The sequence below is a fragment of the Puntigrus tetrazona genome, chromosome 12, assembly GCF_018831695.1.
Source record: "Puntigrus tetrazona isolate hp1 chromosome 12, ASM1883169v1, whole genome shotgun sequence".
Taxonomy (NCBI): Eukaryota; Metazoa; Chordata; class Actinopteri; order Cypriniformes; family Cyprinidae; genus Puntigrus; species Puntigrus tetrazona.
In genome coordinates this window covers 2082929-2105225 of record NC_056710.1, presented here as the reverse complement: position 1 = coordinate 2105225, position 22297 = coordinate 2082929, and the positions used below count along the sequence as shown (strand labels likewise).

Here is a 22297-nt window from a genome sequence, read left to right as displayed (position 1 = left end):
AGTTGTTTATCCATAATTTTAACTGTAAAGCTTTGAGAACACTTTTATGCCTAAGAAAAAAAAAATTATTTGACGTGCATTTACAAGAGTACCACAGCACATGAGCATTCCTGAAAAAATGGTGCAGCGTATTTGGGTTCTACATTAGAATGCTGGCTTATGCATCAGCATGCGTCGTGATACTCTTGTGAATGTGTGTTGACATTGGGCACAAAATGTATTCTTGTAGCTTCATAACGATACAAATGAACCACTGATGTCACATGGATTGTTTTAACTATGTCCTTACTACCTTTCTGCTCATTGATCATTTTCGCTGCATTGCTGTTTTTGTCAGAAAGCTCTTGGATTTCATCAAAAATATTTCAATTTGTGTTCTGAAGATGACATGAAGAAGGTCTTACAGGTTAGGAACGACATGAAGGTGAATAATTAGGGACAGAATACAATTTGTGAACTATCCCTTTAAATCACACAAGGTGCCCCCAGGTATGTAATAAAAAATAAAATACTGATTCAAAACATTTTTTGTAATATTTTTTTTACTGAAACTGACAAAAAATACATTTTACTATTCAGGTTACTGTATACTTTTATATCCCAATACGCTTTACATATCTTTATTAGAAAGGGTTTGAACTGTTTGTATTATCCAAAGAACCACAATTATTGCACATGCACCTGTAGAATAGTTCTTAAGTTTACAAGCAATTTGTCACAGTTAGGACATTAAAGAGACCTTTTTAGTTAAAACACCAGACGAAAGACGCTCCTAGTAGAATAGTCCTGTTGCAGAAATGCATGAGGACTGCATACATTGTCAGGGCAATAAACCAGTGTCCACAGTGTGAAATGCCAAAACAACGCTACAGGGAGATAGGAAGGACAGCTGATTGTCCTTGCATTGGCAAATTACATGCAACCATATGTCCCCCCAGATGCGTTTGAGAACTAGCAAGAGCAGAGAAGCTAGACCTGGCAAATGCACTATAGTACTTAAAGCAGCTTGCGGCCACACAAGATGCTCACTGCAACTTTCGATATTGATGTTTCTTCTTTCTCTCTTTTTTTATACCAAGCTTAGTGTCAATATATAGCTTTAATTCCTAGCCTACACTTCTGCAGTCCAGAATGCGAATAAATAAAAAGAGAAGGGTGAAGACTGAGATGACTGACAAAAAGGCATGATATTATTCTGTTTTTACCTCAAAGTAAGTTTCAAGGTCCTTGATTTCATGAATGCTTTAAGAGTAGTCTGCTTTTGAATTCAGTATTCACTTTCGAGCATGATATTGATATTATAACAAGTCATACAGAGGATTTGTAACTGCTTTTAGATAGATGGGAGAGATTTTAAGATCACATTTCTAAATGTATTTATTATTCATGTGTTTGAATTGGACTTTAAGATTTGGATCTTGGACTGGAAAATTTCAGTATGCCATTCATTGGTTTATCTTCCCCAAAACTGTAAACATTCAACACAGTCTCACGGACAGTTCTTACATATTTTATGAGGTGGCTAATTCATACAAATTTGCACGATTTGTCTAAACCCCAATGATGGGTAGTTTTAGGGGAAGGGGGTAGGTATAGGTCATTCGTACAAATTCATACAAATTGGCAAGCGGTAAAATGCAGGAATTCATAAAATATGTACTAATTGGACAGAGACTGGACTGAAACATTGAGCATCCCGGGTACTGATTTGCTCAAATCCATCAGTCTCTTTCCAGCTAAACCTAGTGAAGGTTTGGGCCACTGCTACTGTAGCAGGTTGTGTCAGAGGGCGCTAGTCATTGTGGGGACACGGCTGATGTGTTACATCAGGAAATAAATTTAGATTACAAAAATGCAAGCCAAAATTCAGAGACTTGGCAAAACATGCAGAAACAGACAACCAGGTAAAACTAGGGTAAACACTGGCAGTGTATTTACAAGGTGGAGGAATTAAACGTTTGGGTTTCAATTAAGTCACCGTAATCGAGGACTTTCGTTTCAACAGGTAAGCTAAATTCAATAAAGCCACAGATAATTGCAGACAAAGAAACGTCAGTCTGTTCAATGCTGGGAACATTGTGACTAGGTGGTACTTAAGTTGGTTCTAAACGTTCTGATTTTATTTCAAGAGTTTGAGAAAAGCTTTAAAAGTGTGGCAGAAACCTTACACACAAACCTGCTGAAGAATGCTGCGAGAACAGCATCTACATGCTAATGGCGAACATCAAAGTCTTTTTCAAGACACGCATAAGTGTGCATCAACAGATGACCTTGCGCGTTTGCACTTCAGGAGCTGAGCTGCAGGCTTAAAGCTGATACCTCAATGCTTTCCCAATGCAAATATCTCTTCTCTTTAACACAAATGAGATGAAAGCTGAGGTTGTGTAAGCTTTGCATCATTTCAGAGCTGAACAAATCAATGCCAAAATCCTCTAAATGCAGTCTGCTTAAATGAGAGTAGAAAACAGAGTCAGCATGATTGCATAAAAGAGACAACCGACACCTGCTGCCATCCTCGTGATCCAGGGCATGATGCAAGTTTTGCACTTTGGACAAACTTCACATGTCTCTAATGAGCAGATGCTTTCCGGAACTTCAGAGTGGTGACAGCGGTGCAGACGAGAGGCGTGCACCGCCCATCCATTCATTATCAGTGTTGGAGGAAGAGATGCACAGATGTTTGACATCAGCTGGTGTCAAATAAAAGGCTGGCTCATCTCTTTCACTCCATTTCCTCACTCAACCCAGATGAATGTGCAACTGCACGTGAATAATCGCATGTTCATACATCACATTACGCAGCGTGGAGACAAATAGCTTGTCCCAACTTGTTTTTGTAGGCTTGAAAGTAGCACGATTGCCTTCATCTACTATCTGGCAACTTTTTGAGCACTGTTTTATGGTAATTTATACAGCGGGCCCTAAATGTGTATGCTAATGGTACTTTTGTACCAAGTTGCTAGCAAAACATTCTATCAAGAAGAGAAGCTGCACACATGAATAGTCAAATGCTCTTCTGATCCGTAATGCTTGGCTAGGCATTAACGTAAACACAGTTGGCTGTTTCACGCGAATGTAAACAGATAGGATCAAAAAAAAAAAACATGTGTGGGTCCAATACAGGATATATGCATTAGGTCTTGCAGTGTAAATGAAGCCTAATAGACATGTCACTGTTTATTATGTCAAGCTGACAAAGTAATGTCGTATTCATTTCTTGTAATACTGTGCAATCATTGAATACCTTAATCAATATGTAACCCTGGACCACAAAAACTTAAGTTGCTGGGGTATATTTGTAGAAATAGCTAAAGATACATTGTATAGGGCAAAATTATGGATTTTTCTTTTATGCCAAAATCATTAGGATATTAAGTAAAATCATGTTACATGAAGGTATTTTGTAAATATCCTACTGTAATATATAAAAACTTAATTTGTGATTAGTAACATGCATAGCTAAAACCTTCATTTGGAAGGTTAAATACGATTTTGTCAGTTTTTAGATTTTTTTGCACCCTCAGAATCCAGATTTTTAAACAGTTGTATCTCGGCCAAATATTGTACTATCCTATAACAAACCATGTATCAACGCTCATTTATTTAGTTTTCAGGTGATGTATAAATCGTAATTTAAAAAAATGTTTTGTGGTTCAGGGCCACATATTTTTTAGTTACTTGAATAAGCAAAAGCAATGCATATTATAAAAGATTATAGTCATCATGATCATTTCACTACAATACATAATTTAAAGCTATACCTTGTCAGTCTTATATTACTGATTTGCTACTATTTTTTATATTATTTTAATTTTAGTTAAAGAGTTTGTGTTTTTTCATTTTTATTTTAAAATCTCTGCAGTTTTTACAAAATTTTATTTCAATTGCACCTGAATGCAGCTCTAAATTTGAATGTTCTACAGCATAAATTTTAGCCGGGGCAGCCAAACCGGTGCCGAACAAGTCTCCTTCCAAGCTGCCATTTGAGAAGACACCTCTGAAAGCCTGGTGTGAATGGAGGCCTCTGACCTGCGGGATCGCTCTCTCTGTTGCCCTCTGGACACTTGAACAAGTTAACAAGAATGTCTTGGTGCCTCAAGCAGCCAGTGACTAGCAGGCAAAATTAGCCAGCTGTAACGTGGCATGACGGCGCACGTCATTCAATAGCGCTGATTGTATTTGGTGCCTGAGGAAGGGCTGATTTAACAGCGCTTACAATGCTCTGATTCTTAGCAGAGCAGCGCGCCTATATTTGTACATGCCCTGATTATACTCCACTGACAAGCCGGCCCCCAAGACAACTCCCAGCATCTCTCTCTCTCTCTCTCCAAATTTCCTCTCAGTGATCTATAACTCTACTTTAAGTGTTTTTTTCCCTCTTTTCAGCGCTCCGGTCTTGTCATATCGGCTCTGCTTCAAACAGAGAATTCCATTTTCATTTTCTGCCTTGTACAATGTACAATCAATTATCTGGAGAGGCCTTTCAAATTACACAACATACCAGACAGATGAGCTAGGCATGCAGCTGGAAAAGAACCTACAACAGGCCTTTTTGTTTCCACACCATAACCTATTACTCATTTCATGTGCGGTGGAAATGAATACGGACCGTGTAACGGCTTTGAAATGTGTCTAAATTTGACAATTCGAGAGAAATTTTCAAACAGCCCTTTCATCTTCTCTGTAATCATTTGCTTATTCATGTGAAAATAATAACTCGATTTTCATTCCCTTCCACGGCCGCACTCTCCTTTTTTCATATTTACGCTTAACTGAAGAGACATTTGCAAATCACCATGGATTTATTGGCTTTTAGGGATAAAAATAAGCACACGGTTTCTATAAGAACAAAACTGCGGCATGCACTGGCCCATTGCATATTGGTTTCTAAGACGTGACGGGAAAACATTTCCATTGCCGCTGCTCTGTAAACAAAATGTCAATTAACCAAAAAAAAGAGAGAGAGAGTACTCTTATGATTTCCCCCCACAATTCATGTCTTTCAAATTGATCTGTGAACAAAACTCAGAAGGAAAATGGAACCGGGGGAAACCTTGTGCTCTGCAGTCCACAGAAAATAACAGAATCGGGCACAGCTTATAAATCGCCCGCAGTCAGTCAGGCAGACAAATAGCATTTGATTTCCATGCTGTACTGCAGCGGTCAGAGCTTCCAAATAAGCTCAAATAATTATGTTAAAACCAGCTGCTCCTGACAGCGCTATTCTCACACGTCTGTGACAGCTTATTTGTTGAGGAGAGGAAAGGCACCCTGTCTGAAGTGGTCTGTCATGGTTGTTCTTCCAGCCAACTTTTTAGGGACCAGGCACGTATTGCATCTGTATTATTATTCTGCATTTTTTGCACTCAACTCTTTGACAGCCATGCACAATGGACAGAAATATACGCTACTTGTGAAAAGTTTGGAAGAATTATTTTGTAATTTGTTAGAAAGAAATTCATTAATTTGATCAAAAATAACAAGACTAATATTGTGAAATATTCTAAGAATGGAAAAGAACTGTTATCTTGTGTGAACTGTTATATTTGAAAATATTTTCCTTATTTAATTGCAAAGCTGAATTTTCAGCGTCACTAGTCCAATCTTCAGCGTCACGTGATCCTTCAGAAATCATGCTAATATGCCAAAAAATTTATTCTTATTAATGTTGAAAACATTTTTAGCTGCTATTTTGTGGAAACAGTTACACTACCATTTTAGAGTTTGGACTAAGAAAAATAACAAGAAGCTTTTCAGCAAAGCTGCGCTTAATGTTTTAACAAAATATTAAACAAAAATAAAATTGATGATGATAATAATAATAACCATTACTGACAACTGAGTGACATTAACATTTGATAGTAGAGCAGCAAATCTGCATATTAAAATGATTTCTGAAGGATCAAGTGACATTGAAGACTGGAACAATAATGCTGAAAATTCAGTTTTGCCATCACGGGAATATATTAGTTTGTACCTAAGGCCAGTTTTTGCACTAGTCACTCAAACCTTGTAGCCCCATTGAAGTTATGACAAACAGTTCTGCTATTGATGTGCTTGGCGCTGTAAATTCAGTAAATGTGTGTGCTGCTTCATAACAGTCTACAAGGACACAATGAAAGACTGACCGGCTCTGGGACTTTAGCTGAAGCGTCCTTTTCACTCCGAGGTTTTTGCTCGTCCTTTGGCCGCTTCATGGCCGCCATCTTTGTTTTTACGATGCCCTCCTGAGCACTCCCCTCTTGTTTGCGGGGTTTGACAGGTGGAAGGGGTTTGTCTTCCTCTCCTTTAGTAAATCTCTCATAGGGTAGGATGAGCCTGAGGAAAGGAGGAAGTGATACAGGTCAGCGGAATCACACTGATTCATCATCTGTTTGGACTTCTGTCACTTTAAACATTCATGTCTTTTTCCTCAGCTGTTAATAATGATAACTGATATCATTGCTTCCTGAAGGCTTTATCTGTTATCCTAGACGAACTGAAATTGACTCATTGAAAAAAAATGAAACATCATCTTCCTGTGAATAGATGATTGTTGTAACCCTATGGGCTTATAGGAAATATAACTTCATTTAGTTTTTAAATCACAAATCTCCATTCATGTGATAAAAATTGCAATATTATATACATTAATGCCATTTCAGTAAATTATTCATTCGTCTTGATAATATAGGCTTACATTTGATTACTATTGAATATTTATATTCAAATATAAATATTAATTTTAAATAATTTGGAACACTAATGGTGGTATTTAAAAAAAATTAAAATAATTTTCACACAATTGTTTGTTTACATCACTCTTTGTTTTGATTGCCATGGTTTATAAAAATAAAAACAATTTGAGCATAATGGCATAATTTAAAATAACATTTTTTAGATCCACGTTATTGATCTCACTGTAACCAATTCTTTCACGCACGTAGTAAATTACACTTGTACACTATAACACTTATACATCACAATATGGAATGAAAGATCTGTCACGACTTCCGTGCAACTTTAAGATTAGAAGTCACAGACAAAAACAATATAATTCATATAAAGAAAGTAAAAAAATTAAGTTAATTGTTTCCAAGAAAGTCTAATGTAAAACCCTGTTCATGTTAGTGAAGAGTCAGAAACTGGGGCATAAAAGTGTGTTAACACAATCAAAGCCAAGATGACAATAGATATGAAATAGCGATTTACTTCAGAATGTTATTGGGAATGGAGGATCTGCCTTTCTACTCTTGTAGTTTGAAGTTTTTATAATGTGTCCAATGTGATTAAAGAGTCTGGCGTGGAACTGTTGGAAGCATGCAGAATTATAAATATCTCCTCTCTAGTACAGCAGTCCTAATCCAAATACATTTCACATCCCGTGCATCACGATACACGAATGCAAAAAAAGAAGCAGCAGGCGAAGTCAAACATAAATACGATGGAGACGGCTTAATGCGACAGACAGCTCTATTACAATTATTTGTGATTTTTTTTGTTGTTTCTCTTTTCATTCTCTTTCCATAATATCTGTTAGTATCTCAAGAGGCATTCATCTGCTTTAGTTTGTAGTCGTGTGTTTACTCAACGCCGGGGATGTTCGGGGCTCTCAGAGGCGGGACGCACTGAGCACGCTCAGACAGGGGCTGTGCGGGAAAACTATGCCGGCTGAGGTTTGGCGGCCGGCCAGTGGCAAAGCTAAGCAGGAGCCCAGAGGGAACATTCATCTTCAGATCCCATTACCAAAAGAGTTTAAACATGTTACAGCTGCTAAAAGTGGAAAACGGCTCGGTCCGTGCAGTCAAATCAAAATAGCAGGCAGCTGCCAAATACCTGATTCCCACTGTAATGTTTCACTTCATGTTTACATAATGGAGGTATAATAATGCACACAATGACTTATCTTGTTCACAGCTAATCTTCAGAAATCTCCCTCGTCTGGAACTAAAGGAGTTTTTTTTACAAACCCCTATAGAGCCCTTTAAGTGAGATTTAAGCAGGTCTTGTGACGGCCCAGTTTTGAAACCGTGTGCAAAAGTGCGATGTTGAATTTACCCGATATTCTTTTGAACAGCTGGAGGGAAAATTGCTATCAGATGTCACTGTTTTAATTTGCCTGTATTTACGTCTGAGTGCTTTTTTTTTTATGCAAGTGAGAGTCGAGATAAGAATGGAAATAGCCCTCCGTCAAAAGGTGAGAAGTCAGGGTATAAATCATGACAAATATCCCCCACTCATTCTGGCCACATGACCATTTATGGGAATAACAAGTCACCGTTCCCTTCCCATTTCAGTTCACAGAGGAAAAAAAAAAACTGTAGAAACTCTTTCCTTACAAGTTAGGCTGTGGAGTGTTTCCTCGGAGGGAAAATGTTTTTAAGAGGTCGAGGGCGTCTGTGAGATTTAAATTTTGGTTATTTTCATTGAGCTCAGCAGCTGGCAGATAGACAGCATTATAACTCCATTTCATACAGCCAGTAAAGGGCACGATGCCAAGAACAGGAAATATGCAATTTAATTTCCTTTTATGAGAGAGCGATAGAGCTAAGCAAACACAAATTTTAGTTTCAGCATCGGTAGGGTTACAGATATGCATGTAGACACACATCGCTTCTTTTGCAATCTTTATCCATTCAAGGTTTTCCTGCAAATCCTTAGGGCATTGTGGCTGGATCTATACCAACATGTTGGCTTTGATACTATGAAACGTTAGACAACAAATAAACAGTCTAAGGTCACCTATGAAATAAAACAAGGTGAATGTCAATATGTGATCAAAGTTTGAATGCACAATCAGTTCTTTTTAAAGCAAAGAAAATGAATCAATATGTGTTCTGCACATTTCAAACACTTTTGTTTTCACTGTGCCACATAACGGCTGTATATAAGTCTTCTCTAATTTTATCTACCACCTGAAATGAGAAAATATCTCACATTTGAAAAAATTCGATTTTTTTTGATTGGAGAAATGCACATTTTAAGCATTATTTTATTAAATTATTTAAAATATTAATGCATGTTTTGATTATAAAATCCAAATTTAGTGTCATTTATATTTATACAGTATTAAAGGACATATTTTATACGGGTCTACCTGCAATTTGATTTTATTAAGTAATTTAAAATATTTTACTTTTTCATTGCTGCTTTTGCTGGTTCTATAGACATTATTATTCGCTTATAACTTCAGGTGTGGTGAAGCATAAAATAATGTCATTTGACAGTGAAGAAATACATGATATGCAATACCTATATTACATTCAGTAGCAATATTACATGCAATCGCAAAAAAAAAAAAGACAGAAAGCACATCAAGGACAGGAAGTAGGTTTTCTAAGAAAAGAGCAAGACCACTGACAGGGCCGGCCTTCAAAATAAAAATAAACAAATGGAAAAAGGCAAATGCACCATTTTGTCACAAATGGTGTGGCGGGATACATTTCGCTGGGAAATGAACCAAAAACCTCCTTGATGGTCTGAACGTGTACTCACCGTGGGAGTACCAAGAAGTGCCACAAGAGCGATTCATTTACAGGACTATTTCCCCTCATACGGCTGGAAAAGAGGCTCATCCCCCTTCCTGTCTCCATTCCAAACATCTCGACAAAGACTGAATACATCCGTGAACCCGAGTTTAACCGAACAGAGCTGCTGCCAGTAATGTACAAGTGTCACGCTGAGTTTTTCTCCCCATCAGACTTCACTTGTCAGTCCATTACAACTGTCCAAAGCTTCACTGAAGACAGACCACTTCTGAAGCCATGGGACTCCTCTTTGAACCGTGGTTTTTCTTTTTCCCTTATAAAAATGACTACGCAATTACATTTCAACTCAGCAGATACTTAATATATAGCTTAACAAGACATTTGGAACATTTTTTTTTAAATCGGCAAACAGCTATATCATTTTTAACCTTCGCAAAACATTTGCATTCCTTTTTAGAACAGCTGCAAAGTCACGGAAAAAAACGAACCAGGCCGCAGTTCGAGAGCTGTCTGTAATCATAAGCTCTGTTGAAGTTATTTTAGTTCCTCTATCCAGCGCACTGACTGCAACGGTTCATTTTTAGGCCAGATCAACATGTTTTGCAGACTCTGGCTGGGCTCAGGTGTTCTCAAAGCCTCCGTCTCAGCCGCCCTGCTTCTGTGATGGAGCAGGAAGCGGCTGCTTATTTATACGAAGGCTGGGCATTTACTCATCACCACCTGCAGATTAAGTTGTGCATATACTCGCATTCATATGCCATTTAAAACCCAGCACTCTTAACCGAGGCCCACTTTTCTGGCTTCCTTTGATGGCGCCGTCAAAGAAAGCAGATGAGGTCCGGAATATTAATATACGGTTCATATCATCTGCGCGTATTTGAAAATTACATTTAATGTACCGCAGCCACGCATTTTCTCCAGCTGGCTTTTAGTCATGAATATGTTACATGTGAAGTGACGTGAGTCTTATCGGTTAAATAAGCATAAAGATAATGAGTAAAATGAGATTTACGAGTTAAAAAAAATGTCTTCAAATTTAAGAATTGGAATAATAAGAAAAGACCAAAAATTGTGAAATCACTTAGAAATTACTAGTACATTTCACAACGAGAAGTGACTTGAATTTTATCAGTTAAATACGCATAAAGATATTAAATGAAATGAGATTTATGAGTTTAGATAAAATATCCTCAGAATAAGATCAAAAATTGAAAATGACTGATTTACAGTAGAAAAACTGAAAAATAATATTTTCTCCAATAATATCTGTTTTATTTACATCTTCGGTTTACAGCTGCAATATGCTATTTGTCGGTTGCAGATCTTTCTCCATTTTTGCAGAACATTTGTCCTTGAATACAAGCACCTGCCCCATATATCCTACAAAGTTCAACTTAAAAACTGCCCGAACAAATGAATTATTTATTTTAGAAATCCAGACCTGGGTTATGTGTCACCTTGAGCGTTTTCAAAAAAATCTTATAGACCGCCAAGCCATCAAAAAACAGCATTTTTACGGACAAGTACTTTTTATATAGCCGTTTAAAGTGGTGCAATTAATATGAACACCTTAATTTGTCCAAAATATTCAGTCACAAAGTGACTTTGCTGTGCAAACTGCCTCCTTGTCATTAATTCAGATGCATAATTGCTTTACGAATCGTGAGGAGAATAAAGCTTCCTGTATAATGTGGGCAGATAAGGGCATCATCACAGAGATAGCAGGCTGCTGAAAACCCGTACACTTTTGTCTGCGCTCACTTCTCTCTGTTGTGAAGACTGCTGAGTGGGTAATAAGATTGTGTTGCAGCATCCCCCTCCTATCCTTATATAACACTAATTTCCATAATAAGCAACTCAGAGAACACCGGACCGTTAAAATTAATCATACTTAAAGAACGCAACAATTATACAAAGACCAGCATTTATGCTCCGCCGAGGTGCTGTTTTTCCTGCCACCCTTGCCCGGGGATGTGTTCCACATAAGAGACGCGGGCCATTGGAAAGCGGCGCTTATAAAAATCAAGTGGGGCAAAGAGTAAATGCAGATGTGACCGTGGTTATGTAACTCTTACTGGAAGTTGATGTAAACGACGAACGGTGTATTATTTCCTAGCAGGGTGCTGTAGGAGAAGCTAATCTACAGTTTGTGTTTTGCAATTTCCTGTGCAGCGGTGGCTGGTGGGATTATGCAGGAAGAAGCTGTGCTGAGGTCAGTGGGGCTTTCCTGCACGGAGAACCGGCATTTCTGCATGTAATAGGGGAACCGTGAGGGCCTCGCTCTTGCCAGCCTTACAGCTTCATTCGCTGCAGCTCTTAACCGCAACCACATGACCAGGGCGGAACCGAAAACCCTGCCAGCTTGCGCCTGATCACAGTAAACTTGAGGTCAGTATTAGACACCGACCGGTATCGCGGCCGTACGCAGCTGTATGCACTCGCGCAGATGGATGGTATTAAAAAGACACCTTTCTAAATTTGTACGACAGACCTTATTACAACCACCAGCTGAATTACTCTAAATATAATGGAGCTGCGGTGTGAATTGAAATGGACTACAGTGGAAATTGCTCTTGAGACTTAATGTAGTTCTCAGTTGTGTTGCATTTAAAGCACCACGAAACCCAACAACACATTTCTTGAGATGATATATATATATATATATATATATATATATATATATATATATATATATATATATATATGGCTTATAATGGCAAAATATGTTACAAAGCATATGGAACCATCAGCTTTCAAGCACTCTTATGGTTCTTTGACGCCATACACTGATTGGTCGCTGCAGGGCCGCTTATTGTCTTTGTGCAAATTAGCAGTATTAATTCACTTATTGTAATTCCCCTTTTATGCAATCTCCACCTTTTCTCCACATTCTACCCCCACACCTCAAATGACACGGATGCCTCAGCCGACGTGTTTTTTATGTTGCCTTTGTTATAGCCAACCACTGGACAGTTGGTCATCACAGACATATTTCACCAAAGAGACTGGGTTGAAATGTTTTCATTTTTCAGATTGGGAGAATTCGTATCAAGTATTGCAGTCTTTGGTGAATGGCCAATCGTAGAACAATTTGAGTCTCTGGTCTCAAATTGCAGTCTAAAAGAAACAAGTGGTATATTAAAGACATCTTACAGAGTTACTATGTGAGAACCCGAAAGTCTAATTTAATTTCTTCCACATTTATCACCGGTATAAATAAAGATGTTCTCTGAAGAGTGAGTCATGCAGGCTGGGAGATATTTTTCCCCTTTCTTTCTAACTAAGACCAAATGACTAATGTTTAACACGGCACTCCTGTGAGCGCGGGTGTTGCTATTAGAACAACATCCTGCAATCAATACTCAGGTTTCCTCAGCCACTGAAATAGCTCATGCACAAATAGCTCTGTTGATTTACATAAGCATTACATAATGCAATAGACTTGCATTTGAAGAACAACATTTGGACATCCAGTGTTGCCACAGCAACGGGAAAAAATATACAAGTACGAATGTTTCAGAAATAGAGTGCGAGTACAAATATAACGATATATAAAATTTTGTAAACTGACACTTGATCCTGTCTGTCATATTTTTATTGTGCTTTGTAACATATTTATATATTTATGCGTTGTGACATTTTCATGACAACTGAGCACATTTTTGCAACTTTAATCATTTTTATAGATTTTTATATTTTTAAATATTTCATATTGTATTTTTAAATACAATTATACAAATTAAAAAATATATAAATATATTACATTTAAATAATTATTATGAGAATAAACATTAAGAACAATGTAGTAAAACATGTAAAAATTTTACATGTGATTTTTTGTGATTCTTTTTTCCCCCGTAGATTTAATTCAACATAGTGGTTTCATTTTATCAATATAGTTTTTCTACAAGCTCAGCACTGTTCAAGCTGCACTTCCGCTTCTTGGTCACAAGATGGCATAATACCCGGCTGCGAGAGGTCCACAAAACAGGAAGTTAAACATTACTCTAAGAATCACAACCTCAACTGTTTCAAGTCTATTTTTAGCATGTTTGTCTTTGAGTGCTCTCGTTCACACAGAGCCGCTCTCATCTTGTTCGGCACCCCTCAGGCCACATACCGAAATAACTAAGACAAATGGTTGTTGACATCAACAATTTCATTTTCTCATTCATCTCATTCCACTGCTTTGGTGTTGGGGAGACGTGCCCGGGCTCCGACATTACTGCTTATTAAACAAGCCGTCTGATGGAGTCTTGAGTTTACTTCCACAGAAGTGGCCCTAATGAGTGCTTGCCGAAATGCCGCGAACCGTAAATTCTGACCACAGCCGCAGTAAACGACACACGCGGCTAGATGGCAGATCAGCAGGTTTCAATGCCAAATGAACGTTAAACAAACAACCAGAGGCCTGTTATTGGACGCAATAGAGGTTAAGGTCGAGAAAAGCGACCTCAAAACGGCACGTTCGTAATCGCATCTGTACGAGCTGGGATCAAACCTAGCCCTTTAAAAAAATGGGAAATAATTTAAAGTACTTTTTCTGCTTTTCTCCGCAGGGGCAAACAGCGTATTAATCATAGAGACGGACCGGGAGAGGGAATGCGAGACCGCGCGTGCGTGCGTGCGTGCGTGTGTGTGTGTGTGTGTGAGAGAGAGAGAGAGAGAAAAAAACAGACATTGTTCCCAAAGCTTCACAGGACGCCTGAAAGATTTTGTGGAGAAGTCGACCCTTGAACTAATCCAGATTCACACAGTTAAACAGAGAGGGGAAGGAAGGCAAAAACAGGCCTTTTGTCATTCCTGGCCTTTAGACCTGAAATTACCTCACTAACTCCCTTCAGGCTAAAACCCATTAACGTTCAAAAGCCAGCTTTAATTATTAAATGCTCTAAATAATGCGCATCGAAAGCCTTGTTTTTGTAGTGTACGTCGTTTGTACAGACGCATCCTCCCTGCGAAATATTTTATTGTCGGAATTTGCTCTGTGATGCGGCTGAAATGAAAGCCACATTCCTGGGAAGTGATTTACAGACTTTAAATTAGAGGCCTGAGCTCGAACGCTGCTCAATCTTTAGCCCAACATAAACACGGCACTTATTCTCTCGGCACAATGTGAAGTGATAAAGCATAAATAAGCTGGACGTGGAAAAAGAAACTACATCAACATGGCGCTTGTTCCAAAACAAAGCCTTGAAGAAAGCTTCTAAACTCCGCATTATAAATGCTCAGGGAAACGGAGCGTGCAGCAGTGCTGGACGAGCAAAGACCGACCTTCAGAAATGTCTAAAATAAGTCAGCAGCATATTTTAGAGCTTTCTAAATAAGGAACTTCCTGCAGACCTTAAATTTGGTGCCAATGCCTGTCAGTCGGTTTATATATTTTTACTGAGAAGCTCCACCCACTGTTAAATCGTATTGGTCCATAGTCCTGCTCCTCATAATTAAACATTAAATGATTAGTTAATATTTTTTATCACTTTGGAAATGTTATTAACAATAATTCGGATTATTATTCAGTGTCATATTCAATAATTCTGAATATGACACTGAGCATATTGACTCACAATCGAAGCATCACAAGTGGTTCAATCTGTATTTTATGAAGCAGTGAGAATACTTTTTGTACACAAATAAAATAAAAATAACTTTTTTGAACTATTTGTCTCCTCTCTGCCTCCATGCATCAATATAGCACTGTTTTAAAGAAATGTGTACACGTGTCAGCCGAAGATACAATGATACGCTGTTTTTATTCAAATCAAAGCATTAATGCACATAGAAAATGTATCCCTGACGCAAAAGAGCATATGCCGTTCACGTCCAGTGGATACTCTCCAAAGTGGAGAAAGACACAGAGGTGACAAATTGTTTGAGTAAATCGCTTTTATTTTCTGTGCACACAAAACGTATCCTTGTCGCTTCATAAAATAGAGATCGAACCACTGATGACAGATGGACTATTTTGATAATGTCTTTCATACTTTCCTGAACCTTGACAGGGTTATTTAAAGTACTTGGCAGTCAATGGGAGAGTAAAAAGCCTCACGGTTTTCACTTAAAAGCTTTTACAAGTTAGACTAGAATCTTTTTTTTCTTCCCAGAACTGCTTAGTGAGAGAAAAGTGTTTATAATATTTTAAATATTACAAAAATGTATATTATTTACCCCCCTCCGGAGCCCTGTGAGGTACATTTTATTATGGATGGATTCACTTTATTTAATGTCTTTTGAGCCGTTGATCAGAAATACTCTGCTATTATAAAGCTTGAAGAACCAGAACAAATTTTAATTCAAAACCCCCGAATGGAGTCATATACACCTAGGTATCTTAGAGGGGCAGTCAATCACGGGCTAATTTTCATTCTTTTGTGAACCAACCCTTCGAGATAAATAGCATATGTGTACATGAATACCTTGCCAAGAGAGCCGTTTGACTCCCAGTAGCATTATCTTATACTGTGTACACGCAAGAGTACAAAAGAAGCCTCTGGTATCAAATCAATAGTCAGAGTGATACTATTTGGTTTTTTTAATATCCACTTTTGTAAGTACCTCAGAGCATTATCTTCATTGAGACATGTTTTTGCTGACAACGCGCTGGTTGAAAAATGCAGCGTTTGTCTCGTTAAAGCAACACGATGGAATCTTATAGGGCAAATGAGCCTCTAAATCGACATGCAAATTGCGATGATAAACTAATTAGATCAATCAGGGATTTAATTAGGTTTCGTCAGCTTTCGCAACCACAATGTCACACCACAGCTCTTTTGCCCAAGGTAAATACAACCAAACGGTGCAAATACAGATAAACGGCTAATCATAAATAGATGTGGATCAGTGATTGGCGTTTCTAAGAACCCGAATCTTTATCGTCTGACATTCAAAAGAACGCGCAGCAGTGATATTGCTGGATTATGCGGCGCTCTTGCTAATGATTCGAGAGATAATAAATGCATATTGCTATTGTTTACTACAGCTGCAGTCTCAAATGAAGCTCCGATCTCTCGGGGGACAAAAACAGCTGATGCAATGCTCTCTGGGAAAAAAAAAAAACCTTCCTTCAAAGCCAGATCATTAAACTCCACTTAAAGGGCGTGCATTAAAATCTGTCATACTGGCTTGAGGTTCAAGGATGAGTTCTGCGAAGCGTGACTTGTTTGAATTTAGAACAAACATTAATTCTAGTGGGGGGATACAGAAATCAATAATCAAGTACTGCGAGGTTCCTGCATTGTGCTAGAAATCCCACAATGCAACGGCTGCGTTTTGGAATAGCATACTAACGTGCTATTCTCACTGTTGCAAAATATGCAATTTTCTGTACGCATGAAATTAATTAGTATTCAAAAATTGCTGTACTTTGTACTATAAATAAATGCATACCAGTAATAATGCAAATAGTAATATTGAAATTGGGTGATTTTTGCTATAAATATGCAACATAATACTGCTTTTCGTAATGCATTCACACAGTAAATAGTGTACAGTAACTAGTAAGTTGGCATTCCATTCTAAGCCATTAAATGCAACTATATGTATATATATATATATATATATATATATATATATATATATATATATATATTGTAAGATAATATTTGTGCAAGCACAGCAAATATTATTCAAACATTATGCAAATCTACATGCATCCTGAATATGTTAGTTCTGCAGCGGCGAGTGCAGTGAGAAACCGTCTGTAAAGCGTTTTTTTGTTGTTGTTGTTGTTGTTGTTGTTAAGAAAAAGTCGAAATTCACACAGCAACAAAATGGACATGTACAGCAAGAGGAATAAAGTTGCTCAATAAGGTTTCGGAACGCTGTTCTTGCAGAATGTTCACGAGCAGAACGTTTTTGGAACAAAGATCTCTCTCTGGGAAGAGGAGGATTAAATAAATAACCAGGGCCAGATTGATCAGTGCCACTGACCTATATAATTAAAAAGCATAGGGGAGGGGGGGGGCGAGGACGGGCTGGAATGCCGCAGTCTCTCTCAAGGTTATTGATGTCATATTTTATGACCTAATTTGTAATCTACATTTGTTTCTATCCCCCTACAACATACATAGTAGCCAAAAGCTAATCGGATAATACATCAAATATCATTAGCAGCAGTTGGAGAACACCCAAGAAACTAAAATTCTGTTGATTTACACAACCTCATGCGATTACAAACTTTACGAATGTATTTCTTCTTCAGAACAAAAAAAGCGCATTTTTGAAAAATGTCCCGGCTGCTCTTTTCCATGTAATTAAAGTTAAAATAAACAAACAGATAGATGGATAAAATAAAGTAAATATATGAATCATCAAGTTAAAAAAGTAGTCCATGATTATTATCAATGACTAAAATAGAACGTTTTTGTTGATTAGAAATAAAACAGAAGATAAACATAACGTGAAAAACACGAACAAATACTATTTTAATAGTAATCTTTAATAAAAGAAAATAAAAAAGAATGCGCCAAAAAATACAAAAGCCTAAAATTAATAAAAAATTAAATAAAAAATTAAATAAAATTGAAATTTAATTCAAGATTTCAATAAAATGTTTTTTTTTGGGTGACACCTCTAAACTCATTCACCTTCACTATACTGTAAAGAGCAGCCAGTGAAGGAATACAAATATACAAAGTCATCAGTAAACGATGACCATTTTTGTATTCTTTAGTATTTCTTTTCAATAATTATTGTACGTGGAGCTTTCCCAAAGAGAGTGCGGCTGCACTCAAAGCAACACACCACGTGATCAGAATATACTTCTGTTCGTCTTCATGCCTCATTCATGACTTTGCAAGCTTTCTCCAACCGATAGAGTGCCTGCAGACTGCTTTCTAAGATGAGTAATTCCACACAAAGTCAGTTCAGTCGGCTGCCCTTCAAAGGGTGGGGAAGTACTTAACAGAAATCTTTTAAGAACTTGGTTTTACCCCGAGTAGGGAGGAAGAAACACACACACACACACACACACACACACGAGATCAAGGCATGTTCGGCTTGTTTTGCAGAAGCGAGGTCACTCATAAAAAAAAAAAAAAACCTCCAACATCTTCATTCTTATCTGTGACTGGGGCTGCGCTTGGCAGTGGCCCTGCAAAAGCGTTCCCATGAAAAGCCACTTGAGTTGGGCTCCAAAGAGCAGAGCTTGTAGTCGAACAAAAGGTAGCTCGTCCCGAGTCACGAAACCGAAGACGAGCCGGGGCATAATGCCGTGCGCCATTGTGGCCGAAACGGCCTTTCACTCGCAAACGACGTGCAGAACGGCTTCATTTGCTGGGCAAATTAATTCTGTTAATTACGCTTAGAAGCAGCTGCACAAGTGGACACATCAGCACATCCCTGTCTGTTTGATCAAGGTTATAACATCGGATTTTGGCAGCCTATTATTCATTGAACAGAAACATTATTGGTGGCTATTGACTCAGCGCTAAGTCTGGCGATGGAGCTCTGCCAGGAACACAATCCCTGCCAACTCCACCTGCCCGGGCCTCGCTGAACCCTTCGATGAGCCAGCCGGAAGAAAGAGACATGTCACACAAACCTTAAAGGTCAGTCCGAATAGCTTTAAGAGCAAATACAATAAGACTGTCTCCACCTGCCTCCAAAACCATTAAGAGTAAACACAAACCCATGCCAAAACCTGCCATACCGTACTTGCAGCATTTCAAACAGTACTTAACAAACAATTTTATATAAAACATATATATATATATAGTAATTAGCATGCTGCATTTATTTTCTAGTTTCAGTATTTTCACTGTATTTTTCTTGCTTTGGACATGCCCTGTTGACAATATCGATTTTCTCGTTTTTAACTGATCTTCATTTGTCCGTGTGAACAAAACTTTACAAAACATCACTTGTAGCATGACTGCCTTCCGGTAACCACCTCGCTGTTTAATGTGGCATGAAAGATCAATTCATATGACAGAGCAGAACTAACAAGAACCGATGATCTCTTCCTCTTTATTTCTAGTTACAATATAAATAAATATAAGTAAACATCTGAAGGTTTGTTGAAAGAAACGGTACAACTTATTGAAATTGCGTTATTTCATCGACCAATCAATATTTTAAGGGAAGAAAGACAATAGCTAGGAAACAATGAAATATAATATTGCAGTTGCCACAGGAAAGCCATTCAGTGTCTATAGAGCAGAGAAAGAATAAATGCATACTTTAGGTTATTCATTCTTATTTTATGTCAATTAAGCAAGTTATAATCGCCATGTTTATATTTCAACAAGAAACTAAGTGGAAATGTGATTAAAAAGTTTTTCGATAAAAACTGGAATATATACGTTTCCATACATTTTAGCTTATTATTAAATACATTTAATTCTTTTATTAAAGAAACTTTATTTTAGATAGGTTAATGATTGGTAACTTGAATTCCATTGTTCATTGACTGTAATAAAATCACACTTGTTCTGGATCTTTAGAGATAATCAAAACAGTTAAGCAGGACAACGTGAAACTTTGAATATTATAAAAACATCATTTGTTTTCGAATCTGCAGAAATCTGCCGAGCCTTCTTTGTGCTGCGCAGACACAGCTTTCACGCGGGGCCGCTAATAATATGGGGTGTAAATAATGAAATCAACAGCAGGGTCAGAGCATGTATTTTAATGGGCACATCCTGTCACGCATAAGCATGCTGAAGAGCAGCATTTCAAAGAAAGATCTGCCGCTTTCTGCTACATCCAGCCAGTTTTTTTTTTTTGTTAACGAATTGCTTCGTCTTGATATTCAGCCACCAACGGTACTTTGAAACTCCTCGTTGTGTAACATATTTAAATCAATTCCCGCAAAAATCTGCAGATTCTTTCCAAAAACCAGCACTGGCCAATGAGGAGCCTTGGAAACCAACCTCTCGTAGTGTCTTCGCGTGCACGTGGCGGCGCTGGTGCTTCCCGGGTTGCCGCCCAGTTCATCATATACATTTTTCCACTGTCGGCACGCGGTGATCTGAAACGCAAGAAGTGCAAGTTTATTATGAGTGACAAGGACGTTCGCGTAATGGATGCGTGCATGAAGCAGAAACGAAATGAACGCTGAATATTAGCGTTCCACTGTTCGTGCGTTCAACGTTTATGTTGGGCTTTCTTTATTGCGGGGATGACAAAAACAAGAGGGCTGCCCGATGCGTATTAAATGGATCCCGTAAGCTTTATACTTATTAAACGACAACGGGCGCATGATGTCCCGCGCAAGGTCAGAAGATTGAGTAATGATGTATGTGCACTGTTTAAATGAATAGAAAAAAAAAAGAAAAAGCGTACTCGATTAACATAATTCACATACACAGCGATTAATATTCATGAGAGACCTTTAGTGCATTCACCGTACGAGGGTTAAAAGATTTTTAATGGCCGTTTCCTGCAGCTAATGGCCGCCTCTCTCAATAAAATGCATTCTGTGGAAAACCACATGCATCAAGTGCTGGGAAATTAATGCATGTGCGATTTAGTCGCCCGGGCCAACGTATTCACCGCAGACCGGTTACAGCGCAAATAAGTACAATATTAACTGGAATACAATATGACTCAATGTCCACAGAGACCTAATCTTGATTCGATTATAGAAACGCTTCAATTAAAATACTGTTGTTGACCATGCGCTTCCTTTGGTGACTTGACTCACTGAGTAGGGCATCTGCCGTCTCCTCCGGCGTTTAATGAGGCGTTTTTGACAGCACGAGAACAGAAATGTCCCTGTGTGCGCCTTCTCTAAACTCCCTCAGCCACTGACTGCTGTTTGTTTTTAACGCGGCTATTGTGCACGAGGCAGGTTTTCGGGTCCGGAGCGCGGTTGCGGTTTCAAAAGTCAAGTACAGTTCAACCTCAGGAGAGGAGTTTAATCTGATCTTTCTGAGCACTGTAAATGTTTCCAATGACATCATGGCTCCTCCTGCACGATGATTTTCATTACAGATGTCAGCTGCGTTTAAAGCCAAGCTAGACAACGCGAGCAGCCAGGGGACATAAAAATGACTGAGATAGGCAGGCGGCGGTATCAATACGCCAGATGAAAAGCGCAAAGAAGCCGCTTCCTGTTTGCTCTCAATCCAAACGGCTTCGGCGCTGATGAATGAACGCCGAAAATACGCAATAGCTGGTCGCGTAGAAGGGGGCTTTAATGTTTTCACCATTCTTTCGCAGAGAGCAGATGTCAGATAAGCTGCCAAGCGAATTCCCTTTATTGCGCACTTCGCTTGTTGCACAATAATGGTCCCTTAAGAGCCTAAACACGGGTAGTGAACAGGCCCCCGACCAATCTCCTCCGCCGCAAAAGGGTTACACGTGTTTTCCACTTGTAGATTTTATAACAACTGCAGAGCGATCTGGCCAAATTTGGATCCGAGTTGAGTTCCGCATCCAGTCTAGTAAACACGCATTACACGGCAGGCCCCGAAAAAAAAAAACAAAAAAACGAACTCTTGTTTTTCAGGAATCTTTCAGAGCCAAAGGAAAAAGCGTGCTGCCAACGGCACTGGATTTCAAACAAATCGTGTAAACACTCACCACCTCGTATCCTCCCAGTTTCTGAGCCGCTTGAAACATAGTCCAAAGGTTTACTGTAAGAAGGATAACAAGGATGACGATTAGTTTCACAGAAGAGCAGAGGGGATAGCATACTACAGCAGTGTACACTGAGCATGTTATGAGAATTATCCCAGGCATGAAACAGCCGGATGGCCTGCTATTACTGCTGTCAAACCATTAATCGTGATTAATCGCATTCAAAATACAGTTTTTGCTTACATAATATATATATATATATATATATATATATATATATATATATATATATATATGTGTGTGTACTG

General features: G+C 38.3%; 1 protein-coding gene across 1 annotated transcript in view; it reads right to left on the bottom strand.

The window, feature by feature from the left end:
• arid5b (AT-rich interaction domain 5B) overlaps window positions 1-22297 on the bottom strand; it is a 102925-nt gene that overhangs the window by 3918 nt on the left and 76710 nt on the right. The window contains exons 7-9 of the mRNA XM_043254034.1: window positions 21993-22045; window positions 20339-20436; window positions 6129-6318 (exon numbers count right to left, since the gene is read on the bottom strand). Of these exons, the coding sequence (XP_043109969.1) occupies window positions 6129-6318; window positions 20339-20436; window positions 21993-22045 (341 nt within the window). The remainder of the gene's footprint in view (window positions 1-6128; window positions 6319-20338; window positions 20437-21992; window positions 22046-22297) is intronic.